The sequence below is a fragment of the Copadichromis virginalis genome, linkage group LG1 (assembly GCF_057382275.1).
Source record: "Copadichromis virginalis isolate Kocher_CV1m ecotype Utaka linkage group LG1, C_Virginalis_male_GT1.1, whole genome shotgun sequence".
Lineage (NCBI taxonomy): Eukaryota > Metazoa > Chordata > Actinopteri > Cichliformes > Cichlidae > Copadichromis > Copadichromis virginalis.
In genome coordinates this window covers 28,082,437-28,108,219 of record NC_140618.1, presented here as the reverse complement: position 1 = coordinate 28,108,219, position 25,783 = coordinate 28,082,437, and the positions used below count along the sequence as shown (strand labels likewise).

At 38.5% G+C, this 25,783-nt stretch overlaps 2 protein-coding genes across 2 annotated transcripts; both read left to right on the top strand.

Annotated features, from left to right (window-relative positions):
- Positions 1–910: 910 nt before the first annotated feature.
- pir (pirin) lies at positions 911–16,048 on the top strand. Its single transcript, XM_085457667.1, is given in 11 exon segments — positions 911–1,104; positions 2,138–2,256; positions 2,340–2,432; positions 3,914–3,994; positions 9,458–9,475; positions 9,477–9,665; positions 11,174–11,258; positions 11,987–12,031; positions 13,409–13,491; positions 13,932–13,998; positions 14,132–16,048. Coding segments are annotated over 11 exon segments (1,020 nt in total). The 5' UTR covers positions 911–983; the 3' UTR covers positions 14,251–16,048.
- Positions 16,049–16,256: 208 nt separating this feature from the next.
- vegfd (vascular endothelial growth factor D) lies at positions 16,257–24,332 on the top strand. The gene is made up of 8 exons (XM_085457641.1): positions 16,257–17,162; positions 20,082–20,286; positions 20,366–20,486; positions 21,927–21,996; positions 22,129–22,256; positions 22,345–22,457; positions 23,178–23,343; positions 24,063–24,332. The coding sequence occupies exons 1-8, from the start codon at positions 17,049–17,051 to the stop codon at positions 24,079–24,081; spliced, it is 936 nt and encodes a 311-aa protein (XP_085313767.1). The 5' UTR covers positions 16,257–17,048; the 3' UTR covers positions 24,082–24,332.
- The last annotated feature ends 1,451 nt before the right edge of the window (positions 24,333–25,783 follow it).

The following is a 25,783-nucleotide window of genomic DNA, read 5'->3' as shown; positions in this document are numbered from 1 at the left end:
ATTATTTTAAAAATGCATATTTTTTTAATATTAAATTTAAGTCAAATGGAAGTGTTTCTTAAGTTATATAAGGATATTTATATTATGAAAAGCAGATTTCTGACATTTTAAGTTTTTCACATTTTAAGATAAAAAAAATAAACACACAAAACAAAAACAAACAAGAACTGAAAGCTGGCAAACCCACCCAACTGACCAAAAACCAACTCAAAATGCTCCCTGGCTGTAGCCCAGGTGGCAGAGCCAACCCGTTCTCACTCCCAAAGCGTAACATTTTACACTAGGTGACAAATCGTCACCTGCTACACGTCCGCCAACAGCTCTGTACTCGTGCCTGCCTGCAACAAAGCGAGCGCGAGCGATGTCTGTCTCGCGCTAGCAGCGCCTGTCCATCATAAATTTATCATCATATTCTGTATTATAATTTACTTTTTTGTGTTTGATAAGGTTTGTGGTGTTGCCGCATATGTCACAGACTGTATATTGGCTGTTTACACGACTCCACTTAAGACTAACTAAATAAGCGAACACGCGTGAGTCTGTATAAATTTATACGGCTCCATTTATACAGCCGTATTTTGCGTATCACGACGACAGGGGGGGAAAGAAGTAGTTCCTACCATTCCTAATTACTTTCTATTTTGTTCATGTTACTGATAAAATCCAAATTTGCCCAGATTACTAAAATATTGATATGTTAATATGAGAATCGATTCTTGAACATAAATATCTGCTATGGGAGGAGTCGATACTTCAGTATATTTCACGAAACTGCTCAACCACCTGCTGTTGGGATTTTTGAGGACTGCAGGAGAGCAGGTTTGAAGCAATGATTGTGGCTTGTGACCTATACTGCAGCCAGATGGCAGGGGGCGATAGAAACGGTTTAAAGAGGTTGAAAACCGCGCCCCGTGTGCCCGCAGTGGGCAAATACCTGCGCCTAGGGACACAACCGTTGCGGCATTTAATCATAAGGCTGAAAAATGATTAGTCATCCCTCCGCCCAAAACACAAACATACACCCGCTTCCGCCCCTGGCTTGTTATAGTAGGCTGCAATCTGAGCAGGTGAAGTTCCAGAAAAAAACTCGCTCCTGTCCGGCAGGTGAGTGTAACTACAAGCTAACAAGCTTGTATGAGCTGGATATAGCCTCTAAAAAGAAGTAGACGGCTAGTGCTTCTACACAGAGTGAGAACGGGCTTGTTCTTTACCGTGGTATGCTTTTTTTCTGTAAACGTCATTCTCCAGTCGCATTTAAACATTGCCGAAAGGGGTTTTCATGGCAGGTAATGCAGTACGGTGCGCCTTTATTTCCTAGAAAATGACGCAGTGTTGTTAAAGTTGTTCACTGAACAGAAAACAAGGGACTGCTGGTCACGTGATCACCAGACCAGCCTGCAAATCGGCTTCAAATCATCAACGGACATCGTTTCAGGAAGTGATCACACAACAGAGCCGGGAGCGAAAAGAGACGGCGTAGGCCTAACAAGGTCTGAAGAAGTATCAAATGAATACAGCGAAAGTTACAGGACCGAGCCGACAGCGAGAACTGATGATCAGCTGACCGATCAGCTGATCACTGCCGTCAGACTCTATGAGCTTTTCGCAGTGGCGCCAGATCAGCTGAGACCCTCCAGTTCGCCCAATCAAGTGTTTAAAAATCGGGGAATGAAATAGGGGCTATTTTGTCATATCTTGCTATTTTACAGTATTTTATTTCAGAATAGTCGCCTACAGCAGAGTTGAGGTTTTTTCTAAAGGATGAAATAATTAATAATCTATTAAAAACGTTTTTTTACTTTGAGACTTCTAAGTCATTTGAGACACTACAGTCAATAAATACAGATATTTTTTTTTTAGAAAAGAAAGGCGAACTGAAACTTACACTGGTGCATTTTAAGAGTAAGGAAGTGCTTTAATAAAGATGGAGAGTTGAAATCTGAGTAATAGATATAAAATGAAAATTATTCACAAAAGTTATTACAAGTAGCAAATCAACAAATAAAAAAGGCATGTCACGGGTAAAATAAAGATTTTCTTCTTATTATTATCCTTTTTTTAGTGAATGCTGAGGTATGTTATGTATTGTTTTATATCATTGTTTTGAATGTTTATGTATATGTTGTATACGTTGTAGTGACTACCGAAATCTTCCCCAGAACGATGAATGTGAGGAGAGTGCAAAAGACAGTTCTGAGTGTGGAACAGGAAGAGGGGCTCGGCGCTCGGGTCCGCAGGAGCATTGGGAGAAAGGAGGTACGCTCTTCAGCTGTCATGCTGCTTGCTGAAAATGCACTCAACAGCACTCCTCAAACATATGCTGCATATTTTATTTCCAGCTGAGGAACCTGGATCCTTTTTTGATGCTGGATGAGTTTAGAGTGAGCAAGCCAGCGGGATTTCCAGACCATCCTCACAGAGGATTTGAGACGGTGAGGCTGTGTGAGTGTGTGACCAAAGATTTACAAGTTCCAGATTCTCAAGTTTGGGAATTTGCTGCTCTTCCTTCCTGCGTTTGGTCTTTCTGTTTGGGGGGGGGAGCAATCAGTTTTGTATTTTTCCTTTAGAAAATTATGAGAATTCTTTCAGTGTTTTACAACACTTAATAGACAAAAAAAGAAAAGATTTAAAATTTGCATTTTTAAAATCAAAATCTGCAACAGGTTGCAAAGCAGCGTATGAATGTACAACGTGAAAGTACTGCAGTTGTCAACCTTTCAACTAAACGTTGTCACACAGTTTAACTAGTACATCACCAGCAGGTGAAATTCCTCCTTTTGTCACTAGATGGTGACATTAGGACAAGGCCCAGGAGATAAATGTACCACCTTCATTTATACAAACATTATTTCAGGTTGATTGACCTTTTTAAAACATAGATAAAGTCCAAGGTAGAAAAAACACTAATATTTCATGCCACTGTAAAGTTTGCATAAACTCACCTTTTACCCAGAATGCTTTGCAAGGAAACGTGCAAAGAATCAAATGAAGAAAAAAAAAATCCCCTATTTTGAAATGACCAAATGCCCCAGCTATTAGTGGAGCAACTTTACTTTTGTGGGAGAGGTTATTTTAAAATAAATGCCAAATATTTGTGCATATTTTTTTACTGAATTTGTGATCCACATTTAGAAGCTTGAAGGTCTAAATGTGATTTTTTTTAAAGCAAATTATTTTCTAAAAGGTGATGTTGTCTTCACCTTTTGCATTTTACTCATTAATCGTTTTATGGATCACACAAATTAAATATGAAGTAGCCAAAGCTCTTTCTAGAATGGATATCACAATTTACACAAAACATCAGCAAAGCTGCTACCATAGCTATGAATCAATGAAGTGTGGCAGGCTTGACTTGTGTCTTCATAGTCTTGAAAACCCAGACGTTGTCCTTAGATTGCCGGACTTCCCCCAACTTTATTTGATTTGGCAGATGCGACTTAAATCTCCTGGTGTGGGTGGACAGGACTAGGCTTCACTCCCAGCATGCCTTTCAGCAGGTGTGTTTGTACACACTTACATGACTTTTGAAATCACACAGCTGTGGAGACAGATCGCATGCAGTTCACTGCGGGAGCCCAAGCGTTCCTCTCTTACACAGATGTTCACCTTTGAGCTTTTGACCTTACTGTCAGTACTTCTCTTCCTGTCTACTCTGACCACTCTGAAAAAAAGTCCATATTTTTAAAAGTTCCTGCTTAAAAATAAGTGAAAACAAGCCTTTTTGTGTTAATGAAGCAAATAAAACAATGGTAGAGTTAATGAAAATTTTTTTTATGTTTTATAAAGGATTTTGCCAAAACCTGTTTAGTAAAGGTGCCATAAAAGGGAAAAAGTCTAATCATGCCTTTTTTCAATTTTAACTGTGACTAAATACTGATAATGGGTGATTATGCTGTTTATATGTGTCTTTCAGGTAACATATCTTTTAGAGGGGAGCATAGCGCATGAAGACTTTTGCGGCCATTCAGGACGACTGAAATCTGGAGATCTGCAAGTATGGCTTTCTACAAGGGGACCTCTAATGATTTTTCATATGTATACAGTATACTGTTAAAGTGGTGGATGCTCATATTAAACAAGGTCAAAGTTTCAAATAAGGAGTTCTGCACTGGCAGGAGTATTCCCTCTGAGCTAAAAACTCAGACCTTGTTCAACAAATCATACACTGTACATAAAAGATGGAAAGAGCCATCATGATGTCACCCTTTAATTTTTATGCCGCGTTTTTGTAACTGACTTCGACTAGAAAGTTAGCCAGAGTTCATAAGTTACCAGCTAAGCTTGGCTAGCAAGGTACCTCCATATATGACATACCTACGGTGGCTGGGAAGTGCAAAGCGCAACAAATTAAAAAACGGCAACAAATAAAAAATCCGCAACAAATTAAAAAACCACAACAAATTAAAAATCCACAACAAATTTAAAAAACGGCAACAAATTAAAAATCCACAACAAATAAAAATCCACAACAAATTAAAAATCCACAACAAATTAAAAAAAACGCAACAAATTAAAAATCCACAACAAATTAAAAATCCACAAAAAATTTAAAAAAAACGCAACAAATTAAAAATCCACAAAAAATTTAAAAAAAACGCAACAAATTAAAAAACCGCAACAAATTAAAAATCCACAACAAATTAAAAATTCACAACAAATTAAAAAAACGCAACAAATTAAAAAAACGCAACAAATTAAAAATCCTTGACGGAAAGGGATTGTCTGAAATACCGGAAGTGACACAACGATTAGCCTAATAGGGCTTTTGGAGAGTGATGTCGCGAGAGGGGGTGTGGCCAGGATTTTTGGTTGAGGCGCCATGTTTCTGGGCCGAACAAAGCGCTAGTGAAAGAGGAGCGAAAGTACACGGATAACCCCAGCTATGGTTCGTACTTGCTGTGCGGTCGGTTGTAAAGTTAGATCGCACGACCGGCAAGGGAATAAGGTTGAAAATGGTTTATCTTTTCATTCTTTCCCCACCTGGAAGCAACATGAGGCAGCTCATGTATCGGATGTTACCAAAAGAAGGCGTCTAGTCTGGATAGCAGCTGTGAGACGAGCTGATATCCAGTTCTCTTCCATCTCCAAATATCTGTTGGTGTGCTCCAGACATTTTCATTCCGGTAAGTTATGGATATGTTCATATCACTCTTTATCCGGTCTTTTAAGTCTGACATCACTAGCCGTGTCTTGGTCAAACTCCGCTGCAGGTCCATAAATCACACGATCACTGTGGCATCACGGAGTGTTGAAAAACTATCTAAAGTCTTTCATCTGTAATAAAATGATCAGCGTTCTGCTCTACCATGTGTAACAATTGAGTTTATCATCCAGGCATCCATGAAAACGAAATTAGCTGGAAGTTAGCTCGCTAGATTCCATCTAAATACAATATAGCATGTCCTAACTGAGGGATTTTGGAAACAAATTCAAACGTACAGCTCTGTTATCACTTCCAACATAAATGAAGACAGAAAACTAAACAGCAGTGACGTTTGTAGGGTTACTGAAGTTTGGCTAGCTGGCGTATAATGATGTGCTACGTGACGGCTAGCGACACAGCTATGTGAGCAATATATAAACACTCTAACTTTTTCCACTTGATAAAAGTTATCGTGAGGATTCTCGGTGGTCAGGAACAAATGTAATCTCATGGCAGGATGCTGTAAACGGACCAAACTTCAGCCAGGAGAACAACTGAGATAATCCATCCACAAGGATGAATAGGATTAGTCATTCATATACTGCTGCATGGGCTGGGCTGTAGCTACATCGTAAGGTTTTAAAAACTGAGCTTTCAAATGATTAGTGGTGATAGAAGCAGAGGGAGGCCAACAGTGATCACTTACTGTTTTTAGGAGTTTTTTGAGATTAAATAGAAGACAATACAAAACTTTAAACATGTTAACAACACAAAACCCATATTAAACGCAGACTACTTTAGGCCTGGAAGCAGGATTTGTCACACCGTCACTTAAAGACCAGATAGCCTATTAGTTTTCTTTTCGATGCACTCTGAGGTCATAGCAAATTAGAAAAAAAAAACATCCTAATGAGTGATTTTGCAGAACTACGTTCTATTTATAGACTTGCTAATTTGGCATTATTGCAGCAAACCAGCCAATGAAATAGATGAAACATCGTGACTGGGTTCCAGCGCTACACAAGGGACCTGCTTCAAACATACCACCATGCCAATCAGATTACTTCTTCCATGTGAGGGTGAAGAGGTGACCCTTCTGGATAAGACAGTAAAGGTTTGCTGCCGTTTTGGTGAACAGTGTGGTAGTAAAACCAGGGAAAAATGAAACTTGCTCCTGTTAAATATTCTTAAGTCTTGTGCTGTATAGAATTTGTTTCCAAAATCCCTCAGTTAGGACATGCTATATTGTATTTAGATGGAATCTAGCGAGCTAACTTCCTGCTAATTTCGTTTTCATGGATGCCTGGGTGATAAACTCAATTGTTACACATGGTAGAGCAGAACGCTGATCATTTTATTACAGATGAAAGACTTTAGACAGTTTTTCAACACTCAGTGATGCCACAGTGATCGTGTGATTTATGGACCTGCAGCGGAGTTTGACCAAGACACGGCTAGTGATGTCAGACTTAAAAGACTGGATAAAGAGTGATATGAACATATCCATAACTTACCGGAATGAAAATGTCTGGAGCACACCAACAGATATTTGGAGATGGAAGAGAACTGGATATCAGCTCATCTCACAGCTGCTATCCAGACTAGACGCCTTCTTTTGGTAACATCCGATACATGAGCTGCCTCATGTTGCTTCCAGGTGGGGAAAGAATGAAAAGATAAACCATTTTCAACCTTATTCCCTTGCCGGTCGTGCGATCTAACTTTACAACCGACCGCACAGCAAGTACGAACCATAGCTGGGGTTATCCGTGTACTTTCGCTCCTCTTTCACTAGCGCTTTGTTCGGCCCAGAAACATGGCGCCTCAACCAAAAATCCTGGCCACACCCCCTCTCGTGACATCACTCTCCAAAAGCCCTATTAGGCTAATCGTTGTGTCACTTCCGGTATTTCAGACAATCCCTTTCCGTCAAGGATTTTTAATTTGTTGTGGTTTTTTAATTTGTTGCGGATTTTTAATTTGTTGCGTTTTTTTTAATTTGTTGTGGATTTTTAATTTGTTGTGGATTTTTAATTTGTTGCAGTTTTTTAATTTGTTGCGGTTTTTTAATTTGTTGCCGTTTTTTAATTTGTTGCCGTTTTTTAATTTGTTGCGGATTTTTAATTTGTTGTGGATTTTTAATTTGTTACGGATTTTTAATTTCTTGCGCTTTGCACTTCCCAGCCACCGTACATACCAACTACTTAGTGCAACAGTCAAAGAAAATACTAAAATTCCGATGATTCAACTAAAATGTTCCACCAATGCCAAACGTGGTATATTTCAGCCATTTGAATTAGCAATGCCGAAGTTTTGAGAGACAACTAAGACTTTAGCTGACTCCATTTGGTAAGTTCAATATTTTTATCACAATTTAAACAAGAGTGCTAACAAATCAACACTCTATAGTTGTCATAAAAAGGGAAATTAGTTTTAGAGACCAAAACCAAACTTGGATATAGCCCTTATAAATCTGGAGATTTTATGGATTCATTCACTCTTCAAGACAGCCTCAAGTGGTCATTCAGGTAGCTGTTCTTTTTTTTTTCACTCCCACAGTGGCTTAATTTTCCAGTCCCAGAGGCTGCCAGTTGGCACTGATATGTGGATTTTGAACCAAGCACAGCTGTTTCCCAGTATATCCAGTGTTTGCGCTAAGCCTCTATTGACTATAGCCTCATATTTGGATTCAGTAAGGCAGGGGTGTCAAACTCAAATACACAGTGGGCCAAAATTCAAAACTGGAACAAAGTCGCGGGCTAACAATAATATTTATTGAAAAAAAAACTTCCTCCAGATATAAGAATGACTCTTTTCTTATGGACTCAAATAAGTTTTGCTGGAAAACTGAATATGGAACAAGCAAAGCTTAATACTAAACAATATATATATTAGCTGTATAATACCAGTAGGCCAGCTCTAATAGTAATTTGGTATGGCTTCGCGGGCCAAATGTAATTAGGCTGCGGGCCAAATTTGGCCCGCGGGCCAGAGTTTGACACCTATGCAGTAAGGCTTCAACAGTAGAACAAGACTTAAGTTTATGAGAGCATATGAATCCTCACAAAACTCATTACATATGCATTACAATGTTGTGCACTCACACTAATTGGATATTGTGGCCTCTGGGATGTTTCCTCTGTTTTAAAGTAGTAAAGCAATATTCACACAAACACAGCCCACTGACTCAGCTTCAGTGTGCAGCAGAGGTTTAGTCCGTTCAGCTGGATTTGTTCTAACCCACCCCGTGCACCCTCAGTTGGCTCTTGTGGGAGCTGCAGATGCTCAAACAGACGCCTGCCTGTCCTAACTGAAAATCTAGACTATGTAGATGAAAGCAGGTTTTCATTAGAGGAAGAGGTGAAGAAGCGATCAGCAAAGAAAATGTTTGACAATGTTCTTGGGTTAAGTTCAGATACGATGGAGCGTCGTAATGATTTTAGATGGTGACTCATTTTTTAAATCCAAACCAGAAGCTTTGTTCTAAGTTACAGATATTTCATACCTATTTAATGATAACAGATATTATTATTATTAATTTTCAAATTTTATTCTCTGGGATTTCCTAAGGGTTTGTACTAATTTTCTGCTACATTTATACATTTTTAATTTTCCAGTTTACATCAAGTAACTGATAAATAAAAACCTGCATGATGAACACTCTTAGATAAATGATAAGTGGGCAGATATAGTTAAACAAGGTTGTGAGCTCAAATTTCTAAAGGAGATGAGGAGAGACTCCCAATCTAAATTTGCAATTTTTTTCAAAGTCTATCAGTGGTTCTAGTTCCTTCTGGGCTGTGCTGTGTGGGTGTTTTTTTGGGGGGTTTTTTTTGTTTAGGTGGCTGTCAAACAGTATTACAGGACACCCGCCTAGAAGAACCCAATAAATATAGTTGCACTTAGTTTAAGTTATATTTCATTATTTGTGTACATACACATTCTTCTATCTAAAAAACACACATTGGCATACTGGTGACACCAGACCAAAAATGAGGGGATCACCAAGGTTTCAACACATCCTCTCAGGGAGATTTATGTCTGTACAAAATTTCAACATCCACTGTCAGCTTTTCAAAGCTGTTTTTTCCAAAGTGATGAATCAGTCGCTGATCACCACCATCCACACGTGTTAGGCCCTACACCAAACCATTGAAATGCAAATAGTATCCAGCCCACCTCTAATCCAAACACAAAATTCAAACAGACAATAATAAACTGTAATTCTTTTCATTAGTCCTATCATACACATGCTTGCACATCATTTGTGAGTGTGTCTTTTGTACATGTGAATTATTTCTCCTTGTCCACCAGTGGATGACTGCAGGACGGGGGGGTGGTCCATGCTGAGATGCCCATGTCAGAGGAGCCGGTAGTGGGCTTACAGTTGTGGGTTAACCTGTCAAGGCAAGAAAAGATGGTGGAACCTGCGTACCAGGAGCTTAAAGGCTCAGATATCCCCAAACCCAGCCAGGGAGGAGTTGCAGTCACTGTGATATCTGGAGAAGCTTTAGGAGCAAAGGTGTGTGCATGTGTGTTTGTTTTTGTAATTCATCTGCAGGGATCTGATGTCACTAAAACCTTTGTCCTACCAAGTCTATCAGACTACCACCCTAAAACTGGGCATGGTGTTTAGTTTCCTGTTAGCTGCTGATCTCATGATGATTGCTCATTTGCTGGATGCTTGAGGCAAAAAGGAAAAGCCTACAAACAGTATGTGGGTGTGTGTGTGCATCTAGGATAGGGGAAGGAGCCTGTTACTGCACTGTTTGACCAGAGTGAGTGTCTGAAAAGAGGAAACTACAAATAAGAAGCAGATTGTTCGGCGCTGTGAGGGTTGACTTGTTAGTTAGTTGTGGTTTGCCTTTGTGCTTGTTCTAATACTTTTGTGAACATCGGTGGAAGTTGATGTGGAGGTTGTTTAAGGAAGTGGGCACTATTGACACATTTTAGGTTAAATGTAAGACTGAAAGTGAAGGAAATTGATCCAACTAGTTGTTTGAAGTATGTGTTTGTGTTCATCCATGTATGTGGACTCTAATATACCGACAATCAGAATGTTTTATTAATACCAGAAGACATTATGTTGTCAGTGTTCCTCACGACAGTAAGAAAAGTAACTAAACAAACGAAATTAAATAATACAATATATTACACACTTGTACAGTGAGGGATTGTATAGTGAGAAATGATCAAAGTTCCCAAGGCCATAGTAAAAGGACTTGGAAACAGTTTGCTGCTTGTGATATACGTGTGTGTGTGTGTGTGTGTGTGTGTGTGTGTGTGTGTGTGTGTGTGTGTGTGTGTGTGTGTGTGTGTGTGTGTGTGTGATGAACAAGGTTACTGCTGGTAACATTAAATCCTCTGATGTGTGCTGTGTAAAAAGAACAGTTCAAAGAAAGCATTAAAAGCTTCAAATGACACCAACATTACATTTATTGGTTAAGCTCATCACTTTGGTCTCCTGCCATCGTATCTATTTTTTTAAACCGGCAAGTTAGTTTAAATTTAATTGTGCCCAGTTTTATTCCCACACTTTGTAAATGTTTTCACAATACACTTTTAATTGCTGTTTACAGTACAGCCTTCTTGGGACAGCAACCATGTCACAATACACATCTGGAACAAAAATAAAGAGACCAAAGTGGAAAAAATGTAGCCTATGACTGTTACTGAGTCCCTCAAAGTAAGACATAAATAAACAAAGTACTACATGAATGTGATGACATTCACATTTGAAGGAGACTTTTTCCTTATCTTAATGCATTTATGTCAAAGCACTAGTCAGCTATGGTAAATTAAGACTAAGACTAGTCTTAATTTACCATAGCTGACTCCACATCGCACTCCACCAGGCACCTATGTAACACGTACCGGTGCAATACTCGCAAATATAATAACTGTTTAACAATTACTCAAATATACTCAAATATTTTATATCTTCAAACAAAAGAATAACTGTGTAACTCTCCTTGTTGCTGTCTTGCTCTCTCTTGTTTTCTTTTTCTGTTTCCTTTTTCTTTTGTTTAGTCCAAGATCTACACGAGAACTCCGACGTTATACCTGGACTTCAAATTGCAGGCAGAGGCCACGCATGTGCAGCCTGTCCCTCAAGGTAGGAAAAATTAGAAACTAGTTTCTCTAACATGAGTTGATAATAATAAAATTCTTAATCATGTCTTTGATGATGCTTACATAAACATCTTGTGGTCACTCTGGGAATGACGCCGTCTGTTACTGAACTATTGGTTCTCCAGTGTTGTTGCCAGGAGGGGACTGTGTTCTCCACAGGCTGTGTTGAATATTGGCATATTTGTACAAGAGACAGAACAATGACTAATGCTTCTGGATATAAGAAGTGTTTCAAACTACTTTTTTCTAAAGCAACAGTAAAACAAACTCCAAACAAATGTTTGGCTTTTAAAATAAGACTTTTTAGAATAAAAATTAGGTTGAATCCATGATTAATAAAGCCTCTTGTTTCTATCCATGATACCACTTTGAGACTTGGTATTCTATAATCTTCAAATTTTCATATGTTCCTTTTTCCAATAAATAAATAAATACAAATCCTAGATCACAGCACAAAATGTAAATAGCAAAATGCATCTGCAAATAATTATAAGGCTTTATTTCATTAAAACATAAATGACCTGTCAAATGTTAAAACTGAGAAGTTGTGAATTAAATTAAATTTATGTCAGTGTCAACAACCTTTTTTCCGATGCCTACAAATGTCCAAAAACACAATAAATTCAGGTGGAGGTGAATTGTCTTTTAAAACAATTGACCTATTTTGTTATTACGCCTGTACTTAAGATATGATGTTTCTGTGCTTGACAGGTTGGACCACGTTCATCTACACACTATCAGGATCCACTCATGTTGGTAAGTTTCTTCTTTATTTGACTAATTATTACTTTCCTAATACCTATTTTATTGTTTCTTATTGTTTAACAGCTCAGATTAATGTAAGGAGATTGGTTGTGCTCCACCTGAATTCTTCTGAAAGTTGATCTGGTCATTTTTGTGTGAGCTTGCTGGCAGGCAGACAGCCTTTCGAGGGTAGTGCTCTGTTTGGATTTGTGCACTGGTTTCCCTCCTCGCTCGTCCTGGGGCCTTATCAACGTTACAAAAATGTGTGTGATCTCAGTCCAGCTGCATCTTCCTTTCAGCTTGATGGATATCGGCTGTCACTCAGCTATGATCTCTTTAGACTAGATCACTGCAGGTGATCCAGCATCTCTGGAAATATAATAGTGCACCTGTGTGTAAAATACCACCATCTCACTGCTTGGCTTCTTATGCTGCGTCAGTATTCCTGTTTGGTCTGTGAACTATATTGTTTCATGCTTATTGAACAGCATGGTGTGATCAGGGAATTCCCCTCACATGCGAACAAACTCTCTCAGAGAATGAACTCATTTTCAGAGGCTTTGTTAGTTTGTTGAAACCTGTTGTGTTCTGTCAGAATTTCCCTTTTAATATCCTTCATTATGATTCAGTTGCTCCATTGTTACACTGCAGGGTCTCTCAGACTGGCTGTAATTTCGAGCAGATGTTTGATGACACGAGAGGATGAAAATGAGTTCTAAGATTAAAGAAGTTATTTGATATTAAAGTCTCTAACTCTACAGGCAGTCCTCCCAAATCAGCACCAGCTGGCTTTGATGAATGAATCCAACACAAGTGGGATTGGCTGTGTTTCTCAGCATTTAGTGTTGGTGTTGCGAACAAACTGCTCAAGCAGGTTGAAAGTGTAAATGGCTGAAACATGGAGGTGGCAAATTTACTCTTTGTTGCTAATGATGCTTATTTCGACTCACAAGCCACAAACTTAATCACTTATATTTGTATTTTGTGTTGCTCTGTACATGATTTATGGCGAAGTACAATTCTATGGATGAAATGTGTACTCAGTTTCATTCGTCATAAGAAAAAATGGGATTAATGTGGCAAAATGCTGGGAAACTGTCACATTTAGAAATATAAATGAAGAATTTAACAAATATTATTATTATCATTATCAATATGTCAAACTTATAATATGTTTGAGATCATTTAAGGCATCTTAAAACAAGTATGAATACCTTTACTCAAAGCAAAAATATATAAACTGATATCAGTATAAAACGTGAGATCATCACATTGAATTGTTTTGCAGCACGGTAAAAGATACAAATATCACGCAGCTGAACTTGTGCTTTGCTTTTACTCGCTCACAAATATCATGCCTGGAATATTGGACTTCCCTTTCTTTTCAAGGCCCAGATGAGGAGCAGCAGCAGGTGGAGCCTCATCACACTGTGGTGTTTGGGGATGGAGACTGTGTCAAATTTGAAAACAAGGTTAGAAAAATGTCTTTCACCAGTAGTATGCTATGGGAATTTTCCACCCCCATGTCATCTAGTGGTGTCTGTGAAGGTTCTCAGTCATCCAGGTCATCGTAGTCAAAGGAGCTTGCGAAGAAGCTCTAGTGGTGATTTTTCTGCCTTTGTGAGGTGTTTTTAGTGTGAACTGTCAAGATGCAAGGTGCTGAACCCTAGATCTTTCCTCATGCAGTGTGATTGGTAGAAAGCACTTAAAGCTTTAGAATAAAGTGCCTTGTAAATGAGACTTGTAGTAAAAGTGCTATTAAAGCACCAGTCCATTTACCAAATGGTGAACATGTCTTTAGTCCCTATCTCTAAGCGGGGAGCTACTGACTTTGAATTGTGAAAAACGTTAGTCTGTCCACTTTAAATTCAAACAAATATTACTTCATTTCTTCTTGTGTTTTTTTCCTTAGGGCTCCGAGGTTTCCCATTTTGTGCTGATCGCTGGACAACCAATCAACGAGCCTGTGGTACAACACGGTTAGTCATTGGTGTCCTTTCCTCCATGCCGGCACAAAGTCACTGACAGACAAAAAAAGATGCTTTGTGTTTTTAGGGTATAGTTGATGTAACACAGCTGTGATGTAACACTCGTGTTGTGTCTGCTGTTCAGGTCCATTTGTCATGACCACAGAGGACGAGATCAGAGAAGCTTTCAGAGACTACCAGAATGGCAGAAATGGCTTTGAGAGGGCTCCAAACTGGAGATCCAAGATCAGGGATTCTGTTTGACCACCATATCCTGACACTCTTTTAGTATTTTAGTATTTAGTATTTATTTATTTATTGTCATTGTCAAGAACAATGAAATTGCGTTTGGGGCTTCCATACAACCCAAAAAAAAGAAGAAAATAATAAATACCCCTTAAAACCCAAGTGTACATATTTAACCCAGTGTGACTCCAATGCACAGAAAACATTTGTTACTACAGAAAAAACATAAGGTGGTTTTAGTTTGGGATAATCATATAAAGATGGGAAAAGTTTAGTTTTTGAGAACTTGTTTTTATTTATTAATCTTTGATTTATGTGTGATTAAATTAAACTTGTTACATGAAATGACCACAGCAGGAAATATGCTTGTAAGAACTTCGTTGTGTTTTGGTACAAAGTAGCAGGGTTTGAATCATTTAACATGAAGTTAAGGTTACAGTAATGCAGTGGCCATGGTAAGAAGAGACACTGGCTATCAGTTTGAAACAGGAAATGGATAGACTACCCTGACCTCCTCACTCAACTGAGAGTAACTCTATAACACTCCCAGAGTTATTATGGCCACTACAGGTCACTGTCAAGTGTTTCAAAGGGTTGCTGTTTGCACAAACAACCTGTGGAGCTGTTTCAATCGGGGGGCAATCATTATCATTTATGTGAGAGTTACAGCACTGTGCAAAAGTCTTGAGCCACACCTCATTTCTTTATATTTTGCTTCCAAAGTCTGAACCAACAATTCTCCAGACTTCCTTGACTGTTTTATTTTTTGTAAAGCCATTTAATACTGACCAATTAATCATTCAAGAGATAAGCCAGTGTTGTTGTTACACATAACAGGCAACTTAACAAAGAACCTATTTTAAATTGGCACTTTGTTACTAGCAGCCTCTCACAAAAACACACAATTTATTCCCATTTTTGTAGCTGAATCTCTGAAAAATGCCAAAGAAAACATAGTTTGACAGACAGAAATTAGTAATTATGTACCAGCAAGGTGATTTCCGAAGAGGTATCAGCATGATGTGCAGTGTGTCCTTGAAACAAACTGCAGAAACTGGGCAAATTATCTACAGGAAATGAGTAGTATCAGAAAGTCATGTTCTTAAGAAATAGGAGAAAAACCTGACACAGGAGCTTAGAGATGTATCTGACCTTTCATTTGATCCATCTTTGGAAAGCTTTAAAGCACAAATTGACCTTCAAACTTGTTAGATTTGCCTTATACTGTATTTCCATGTATGTATAAATATGTTTCAGTAAATTGTTGCACCTATTTCCCATTTTCCTGGCAAAATATAAAGACATGAGTGGTGACTTCTGCATAGTCATAGCAGATTAATAGACTAGATGCCATGTGTAAATGCTCTTCTCAGATGTACTCGTGCTTTCTTTGGTGCCGGAAATGAAAGTGAAAGATTTAAGGTTTGATCAATGACCACTATAAGAATCATCCGTGTTATTTTACTGGTTTGTCAGCATTTCTGTCCAAATTTAACCACAATAAAAGTTTCTATGCTAAATAAAATGTACATTATTGCAAGCCTTGTGCTCCTACTTCTCTCCCCTTCTTGCTGTCTCTTCTCAGCCAGCGTCTGAGGTTCATTTTCCACAAACATCTAAACACAATTTCAATTCCCAGTTTGCTCTGCCTTCTCATCTCTCTCAACATCACAAATAAAAGTTTTAGCATAATATAACATGATAATTTGGGGGACGCTTAGCATGTGCTCTTGTCTTAGGATCACTGCTTTTATAAGGGAATAATTTAACAAAAGTAAAGTGAGATTCTTTAAATGTACTGGTTTGTGCCCAGTTAAAACCTAATAAACCACATGAAAGTCTTCAAAGCAATCCATAGTCATACAAATAATTGATTTTATTTATATGTCCTCACAGCACACATGTTGCTAGTGGATTACATTCAAAGACAAATGGGCTTGGAGGGGTGTGTGGGTGTGGTGTCTGTGAGACAGGGGTGGTGCCGGCATCTTGTTTCCCCTTACATGTTATAGCGGTCTGGATCACATTTAAAACACATGGTGTTGCTCTTTGGCTGTGTGTGGTTTGGCAGCTTCAGAAGAAAGGACATTGGTAGGGGGATTTAACAGGCAGGGGACTTGATCACTTGACAGACGGACATTAAAAAAGGGAAAACGGGAACAACGAGGAACATAAAAAGCTGCACTTTGAGGCTGCAAGACCGGCAGCAGTGAAGGAAAGACAGGCATTCAAGCCTACTGGAACTCAAGAGGCATCGAAACACCACAGCAGGAAGAAATGAAGACAGATAGTGGAGAATTTTCAATACGGATACTGTAACATAGCAGTTACAAGGAACCTAGAAGTCTGAACACAGAGGTTTTTGTTTAGTTTATCCAGCCACAGGCCTTTAAGCATATCATCGGCCTTGAATCTAAAACAGAGTGTGTTGATAAGAAGTCTTCAGGATAACCTTCATTTTCTTTTTGTCTGAGGTAATTTGCAAGGTTTAACTTGTAATAGCCTCAGCACTTAACTGGACGTCTCAACTTCTTATTAAAGCTTCAACAGGAAGAGGTGCTTGTTTTAAACACCCCCTTTCTCCATTTGGCTTGAGGGTGTCTGGGTGGCCGTGACAGGTTACGCCTGGCTCACGCACACTAGTTTTTGTCTGTAAGACCAAGAGTTTGTTTTGGACATACCTGGTCTGAGAGGACTTTGTGTTTGTCTCAGCTGGTCTGGGAAACCGAGTCAGAGAGGCAGCCAGCTCTAAGTGCTCTCTGCCAGCAGCATAAGGAACCAAGATCATATTGCTTCCTCAGAAAGAACGTCAAAGGATGATGATGAAGATGAAACGGACTCTGTGGAGAATTTCTTGCTTGGTGACTCTAGTGGTGGAGCTCAGCTGGATACATGTGGGCCACAGCGCACACAGGGAGGAAGCAAACAGGGTGAGTGCGGCTCGTTTGTACGTTTATGTTCTGTCTAAACTATGAAAACATGTAAAACGTCTGTGAGAAAAAGTGCAAGTTGATCTGTAACTTCAGCTGATTGAAGTGAGCCATTTCATTTTTTTTTTTTTGCTGCTTCTTTCCTTCTTTCGTCCTTGTTTTTGCCTTACAAACTTATACTGCCACAGTTACTGCGATCCCATTAAATTCACATGTGAACATGTTTATTTGCAGCTGAAACCACAATTGTAAATGTGCAGCTAACATGGTAGTTACATTTGAGGGATTTTTTTAAAATAATTTAACTCTTTCTTTTTTTTACATAATTTCCTTCATCACTAGTCATTTCCACACCAAAAAATTCAGCCTCTTTTAGGTTCCCATCTTCCTTCTCTGTCCCTTCCCGTTTTTTTGTTGACGTCTTTCACATTTAAGTAGAAGCAAACCTGCCCCACCCTCCTCTTTTGCAACACTCTGATCCCATCAGAGGGTTTCGATCCATATAGCCGTCCAGAGGAAATAAACCGAGCACTGTGGAGCCCGTGACCATCCATCCTGCCGTGCCGCCACCCCTGTTATAGACCTACCATCTGGTGTCACGCTTTGACTTACACCCCACAAAAAATGGGACTGGGGAATTCCAAAATTTTAACTCAACTCTCTCCTTTCTCCTGCTTGGGTAGTTCACATCCTCTGCTCTTTAGTGTTTTACTCTATTTTAGCATGTCAACACAACAACAGAGCGCTAAAAATTGTAATCCTTTACAGGATTTACGAGGAGTGAGAAAAAAACTTGGTTGTGTTTCATAAAAGGTTACTCACATGTCTTATTCATTGTATTTTCAATTTATTCTGTCAACATCATCACTTCTGCGGTGGCATGACGTACAGCGTTTTGGTTTTGAGTCACAGCTGTTTATGGAGTTCCAAACAAAAAAAGTGTTCATGTAAGTCTGGCATATGCATGTTGGCCAACATGGGCTTAAATGGTTAACAAGGAAACCGCTTACAGGAAGCACAGTTAGGAAACTTTAAGCAGTCTTCAGAGGCAGGGAAATGTAACAAGCAAGTATTCTGTGGCAGCTGTTACTGAATTTAGTTTTATGCTCCATTTGGTTGTTTTTTAACCCAGTGCGTCTGACGCCACACTAGCAGCTCTCGAAGGATGTGCATACAGGATAGGCAGTGTTTTTGTAGAATGCTAACGGTGAAACGGCTAACATGCTAATGATCAGCATATGGGATTTTCCCAGGAAATCCTTCATTGTTCACTAAAAGTTGCTTATACCCCCATGTGACTGTCAAGATGTCGGAAGTTGAAAGTATGAAACTTTGCCAAACATGAAGTGAAAAGAATTAAGTTACTCCTATAATTTATTGGCAAAGATTCATTTTTGTTGCAGTTTTGCACCCGTATACCACTACAGGGGATTTTACATCAAAGAATCAAGATGTGCAGACTGTCACCTTTAATTCAAGGAATTTTACAAAACTTTCCTAATTAACAGACATTTTTATGAATAGTTCCCAATTTTAAGAGGCTAAAACATAACTGAATAATTGACTGACTTTGTCTAGTGGATTAAAAGAAAGTATTTCATTAAATGAAATTGAAAGACAGATCAATTTTTTTTCCGCAGCAGGCTTAGTGTTGGAGTACAGAATAAATTATAAAAATAAAATTCAAATGTCGGCTTAGTCTACATATGCATTTCGTATAAATTCAGCAAGTAGGTTGCAAATAGGTGCTCTGTTTAAGATAATAGATTTCTTCTAGTAGAACAACATTAGTTGTTGTAAAATTGTTTGCAAACAGAGGGAAAAAACCAAGTTGGTAACTTTCATCTAATATATGTTTCTTACCGATCACCAGGGAAACACAGACATTTGACACTAATGAATTACTGTAGACCCTCCTACTATTCATGCACAGAGATCAGCTGTAGTATCAGCATTCTCTGAAAAACCGAATCAGTATCTGGTGACTGAATAATCCATACCTGTTGATCTCTAATCTAGATTTGCAGCATAAATTACCATGGTGTCTAACACTGAGCTACCTTTGTAGTACAAAAAACCCAAGGTTAACCTTGAAGTTTACCTTGAAGTTACTTGAATAGGAAAAAAGTCCACAATCAATAGACTCATAAATGTAACTGCAGTGTGAATACAATGTGATGCAAACCACTGGTCACATTCAAGAACATTAAATACACAATTTGCCTTAAAACATCTACAAGAGCCTGATCAGTTCTGGTAGAAACAAAATTCTTTAGACAGATGAAACCAAGATTAACTAAGGATAATGGGAAAATTGGATTTTCTTCAGTGGCCTAGTCAACCATCTGGTTGGCAGTTAGGAAAGTCAAAACTGAAGGCAGAAAGACCCCAAAACAGGGAGAAACTGAAGGTGGCTTCAGTAAAGACCTAATGCAGCACATGATGATGTTCACAGGGTCCAGTCTTAAAGCATTCATTGACTGCAAAGGATTTTCATCCAAGTATTAAACTCAATCCTTAAATTCTAGTACTTTCGTTTTGAGCCTCTAAAAATGGTTGTAAGCCTCAAGCAGTTACTCCAAAACTTTTGTCAAACCCCTTAAACTGATGCTCCAGGTCTGCACTTCAAACACATTTGTGGCGCTAGTGAGGCAAAAATGAGAAAAATTAAATAAATAAATAAATAAAAACAAAATTAAGGAGCTACCTGTATTTTATCTTTTAAAGCATGGTGTCTTAATTAAACTTGCTGAATAAGAAATTCCATTTATCACTGAGGTGGCTCTAATCATACTTGTGCGCTCCTCCTAATAGATCTAGTGTACCTATTTAAGCTATATAAATGCCCAGTATTGGATCGATTTAAAACCTCCATCCCAAAACAACCAAAGATCTCAAATAGAATGTCTGTCATTGCAGCAAGTAATCCAAAAGTGGGAAAGGAAGGTGCGGTCGTCCTCGAGCCTGGATGAGCTGCTACGACTCGCAGACTTTCCTGACTGGAAACTGTGGAAGTGTCGACTTAGACTACAGCAGCCAGAGACCCTCACTTCTCCTCTCTCAGTGGGGTCACACCGTTCCACGCGCTTTGCTGCTGAATCCTACAGCTTGGAGATTCTTACAGGTTGATATCTACATATTTCGTGTAATGTGCAAGGCTTTATGTTTTATTTGCATTGAAACATTGCATTTTTCCTATTAAGCCATAGACGAAGAGTGGCAGCGTACACAGTGCATGCCCAGGGAAACCTGTGTTGACGTGGCTAAGGAGCTGGGCACCGACCACTCAGTGTTCTTCAAGCCACCTTGTGTGTCTGTCCACAGGTTTGTTTAAGATGGAGCATGAATCCAGAAATGACACCAATAACAAAAGGGATCATCACCGTATACACTGAAAAAACTGAAAGGTTTTCACAGGACTTGTGTAGTTCTCATCATAGCATTTCAATCAGGTTAAGGCCTGGTCTTTGACTGCAACACTTTTCTTTTTCATCCTTTCTGTTATAGAGTTGTGCTTGCGATCATTGTCCTGTTGCATAACCCTTTTTGATCCAACTTTTAGATGTTGGACAGATCGCTTCACATTCAAATCTCTATACAGAGACAGTGTTGGGAAAGTTACTTTTAAAATGTATTCCACTACAGATTACAGAATACATGGCCCAAAATGTATTTTGTAACGTATTCTGGTACGTTACTTAATGAGAGTAACGTATTCTGAATACTTTGGATTACTTAATATATTATCATTATATTAGTATTTTACAACTACATGAATGTACTCTTGCTGTGTGATTTATTACTATTACTGAAGGTTATTCGCCTTAACAATACCAACTACATTTTTAAATCTTAATATAAAATGAGTAACAGTAGGTGGACATTAGGTAAGCCTGCACTGTTTGCAGCGATCTCGTATAGAAAACTATTCCGCGCGTATATAAAACAGGTCCGCGGCTCCGAACCATAGTAAAGGCACCTCTGGCTAATACGTTGGGTACTGTGTCGGGCTCGTAGCTGAAAACTAGCTTTACTTTGTTATCTGGGTCAGCTTTGCTAGCAAGAGACAGAGAGAGAGGCGTTGAAAGACTGCTCTAACTGAACTTATTGTTTTGGAGGAAAAACAATTCATAAGGCTATGCCCTGCTAACCTACCTCAACAGCATAGCCTTATGAAACAGGAAAAGACCGCCATGTAATCCATTTATTTCAACAATTAACTGTATTCTGAATACCACCTTTTTAAATGGTAACTGTAAAGGAATACAGTTTTTATTTTGTATTTTTTTGTACATATTTTGTATTTTAAATACGTATTCTGTTACTCCCCAACACTGTATAGAGAGGAGTTAATTAGACTCCAGTTCTGCAAAAATGCCTCCGTGCCTTACAGTAACTGACCTCGGACTCAGTGTCCTGAGACATCCACTCCTGGAAGGATTGGCAACAATCTTGAATGTTTTCCACTTGCGAATAATCTTTCTAGCTGTAGAATGGCAGACGTCAGATTGTTTGGAAATGGCTGTATAAACTTTCCCAGACTGATGGACACCAACAGTTGTTTCTCCAAGAACATTGCTGATGTTCTGATGCATTTACTAGCACATCCATTTCATTTTGGCAGTTTTGGTCCTCCATACCTGTTATATTTTATGATCATTTAGACATGAAGAACTATCTTCAAACAAGAAAAATGATAGGTGCTCAGTCCGCGTACTTGGAGGTGCATACATTTCACTTTACTTGTTTTGCTGCTGCTGACAGATGTAGCGGCTGCTGCAATCAAGAGGGCGTCACCTGCAGAAACACAACTACTGAATATGTCAATAAAACTGTAAGTGATCACATCTCAGAAGACTAAGAGATTTTCTTTTCAGTTATCCTTTAATTACACCACGATTTGTCATCAGTCAGTCAGTGAAACCTGCATATTTGTGATTATGTGTGTGTATTTTTATATTATTAGGTCCTCAGTGTAATCCCATTCAAGTTTGTACCAGAACCTGTGCTAGTAAAAGTTGCGAACCATACAGAGTGCAAGTGTTTGGAGCCTGCAATAATACGACGGAACGCTCAACCTCACAGGGGCAATGGGTGAGTCTCAAATCCCACTCGTGTCTCTCAGCTGAATCTGTTTGATCTTTTGTTTTCCTCTTTTTCAAGTGATTTTGTTTGTTTGCAGCTGTGCTTTGGGCCAGCTGTCACAGGCAGAGGACTCCAAGAGACTGTGTGCCAGTGGATTCATTTGGGACTGTTCGTCTGAAAGATGCATACCTTACCCTTCCAGTACACCGGGTATGCAAACATGTTCCTGTCGTTTCAAATAGTTCCATTGTTAGGATCAAATGTGTGGCTGTGAGCAACAGACGGGACTGGCATGAGATCCCACCTTACAAGGTCTAATTCTCTGTTTGTGTGAACTAGTACTTCAACATCGAATCTAAAAAACTTGGGACACTGTAAAATGCAAATAAAGGCAGAATGTGATGATTTGCAAATTTTCCAAACCCATATTTTCACAGCACAGACAACTCTTCTTTTAACAACAATCTGCAAAGGTCATTAAAGTGATGAGTTCAGCTGATGGATATTTGGGAGAGGAATGATGTCAATGGGAGCATATGTGGATCTTAAAAGTACATTTCAGATGTGCAAACTGACAATTCCTGAGGCACTAATGCACAGATACACCAGCAGAGATGGAGGCTTTTGAAATGAGCACTGATAACAATCCGGATGGATTAGCTAATATTTTCTTAAAATAACTCATTTTTAAACTCAGTTTAAATATTTGATATATTTTCTGTGCTCTTTTGTGAGTAAAATCTGGGTTATTTATTATTAAGATTTTATTTACATTTTACACATAATTCCAGTTTTTTAAATCAAAGTTGTAAATTCATTTTTCAGCAAGGTGATTATCAAAGTATAACCCTGTGACAATACAGTGATTCAGCTAATTGTGTCGTACTTTGCTTGTGCTCTAAAATTACCTCATTATTTTGTCTTTCTTAGAGCTTCCGCTCAGTTCGTGGATGCCAGATTGTGAGATAGACGTGGAACGCTGTGACTGTCTTCCTAGAACTGAGCCAACACTCCAGTCAAGAACCTCCCATCGCTGTCAAGTGAACTCCTCTATCTGTGCCCACAAGCATCAACGCTTTGACGAGGCATCATGCAGGTAGACCAGGGAGGGACCTTAACAGTATGCAAATTAGTCTCTGTTCAGGTTTTATCTATAAGGGAAGTTATCAACAGGCACTCATGGGAGAATTTAGCCTCCCAGAAAGCTTCATTGGATAATAATTTTACATTTCAGTCACAGTTTCCTTGGGTTCAGGCAATAAAAATAATTGGTTTGGGGAATGATTATGGTTTGGTTTAAAATGGCCCGTTTGATTAGATCTTATTGGGAATTGCTTACAGAAAACCTTGAGGGCGAATGTACTTACCGCTAACCAAAATGCTTCTGTTCAGCAAAAAGTATCCCCCCATTTTCCAGCAAGCGAGCAGATTCACATCGGCAGCAGCCATCTTTATCACTGCCACAGTGATTAGCCCAGTATGGGCAAAGATGGGTGAGAGTTTGTTTGAGCTGAAATGATGTGCCACAGCAAATGGCACATGTCTCCAAGGCTTGTCTGACTAATGATGGGTTTTTCAGATATACTAATCTGCAATGGAAAGTATCATTACACATATAACAAGCCAGTCTCCAAACAGAAAATACAGAAATTTTGAGATGAAGATGACTAAAACACAAGAGAGATGCTGTATAAAGTAAAATGTTATTCCTAGCAGCTATTTATGCAGGATGAATGTCAACATCCACTCCTGCTGAGTGCAGGTTCATGCAGGGTGAAGGAGGCGTGAACTAAACGACTCCTCTTGTCTTCACAGATGCAGATGGCCCAAGTAGACGTCCACTGTGGAATAAACTACAACGACCTTCCCTCCAAGGATGTTTGGAGGCAGAGAAAAAAGACTTATAATTTATTTACAGTCCTATTTATGCAGATCACTTTAACTAATTATATTAGCTCACATGACCATGTTAATTGATGTTTAACATGCTTAATTTTGTTTTAATCAATGTGTAAAATTGAAGATTTGTACATTTGTTTTATGCACTGAATAGTTTATATTAAAAGACTATTTTTATAATTTGAACTTAATGTTTGGACTGTTTCATAAGTAACTAAAAAGTGTTTTGTTCCTTTTAGGTACTGGTTAATTTTCCCTATTGAAAATAAAGACTGATATAACCAGGAATTACAAGTTGCCCCAGCGAAATAAGACAACCTCAGCTTGTCTTAGATATCTATTTGAAATGTTTTTTAAACATGTCACTCTTAAAAAATGCAGTCATACAGTCAGCAACACCCACTGAGTCAAGGGTTGTTATTTCAGATGCATGTTTAAATCCCGACTATCTTGTTCCTTTGACTTTAGTTCATGTTTTTAAATATTTTTAAATATTCAGTCAAAAATAATTAATTAAAAAAATATTTTGTGTTAATTTTTTGTTTTAATGTCAGCATAGCCATGTATTAATCTGTAAAATAAAACAGAAAGCATTTGTCATATAGTGTGGGAAATGTAAATTGTGACTGCTGAACCCTGTAATTAGTGAAATGCAGGGCCCCTGCATGATGACCCAAGAAGTTTCAAACTTAAACGCACATGAATATGTTTGGCCTGTGAGTTCAAAAGCCCTTCTCTTAACTGCTATAACACAGTGGTTCCCAAAAGCATCACTACTTCCACGTCTAATTGTCTGTAATGGAGGTGGAGTAAACCGGATCCACCTTGGCAAAACACTGATCCTGCCAATATTTGTTCGCTCGGTTCAAATCACAGACAAACAGTATCTCACAGTTGTTTTTAAACCCATTTTGCACAGAGAGACATTTTTTGAAAAATATATTGATAACAATGTTGAATATTCTTACACAGTCAAAACAAAACAAAAACAACTATACGTAAAATAATTAAAGATGTTTGTTTTTCTGCTTTTTCAAAAAAGGTAGTGGTTTATTTAATTGCAACCTGTACTCTATTGCAGTTAACTTTTATTTTTTTAATTGTTTACAAAAGGTTTGAGGTGTGGAATAAACTGCAATGGAGTTTGAAAACAAAATATGGGTGTGTGTGGTTGGAGGACGTGGGGGGCCTAGCAAAAAAGGTTTGGGAACCACTGCTATAACATAGCTTGCCAGTTTGACATCATACAGTGAGGATTATATCAGGAGTTTATGTTTTTGCAAATGCATTTTTGAATGAGCCCTTGGTTATACTCCTCTGACAGCCAAGTCTGCTGCTCCATGAGTTCAAGTCCTTGATGCTATTCATTTGCCAATAACTCGTGTAAATATATCGATTAAATTCAAGACATCAAAGCAGAATGCTGGATGTATATGGACCTGCCACCAACAGCAAAATGCACATTCATAAGAAAGACAAGCTTCTGAGCAGTAGTTGAATATAAACACAAAGGTCAGGCTTAAAAAAGAAAACTGCAACTGAAAAAAAGAAAGCAATATTCCCAGGAACGTCAGTGGCAGCAGACGTACAGATTCAAAGACACCTGCTAGTGCTAAAACTGGGAGCTGTGCTTCACC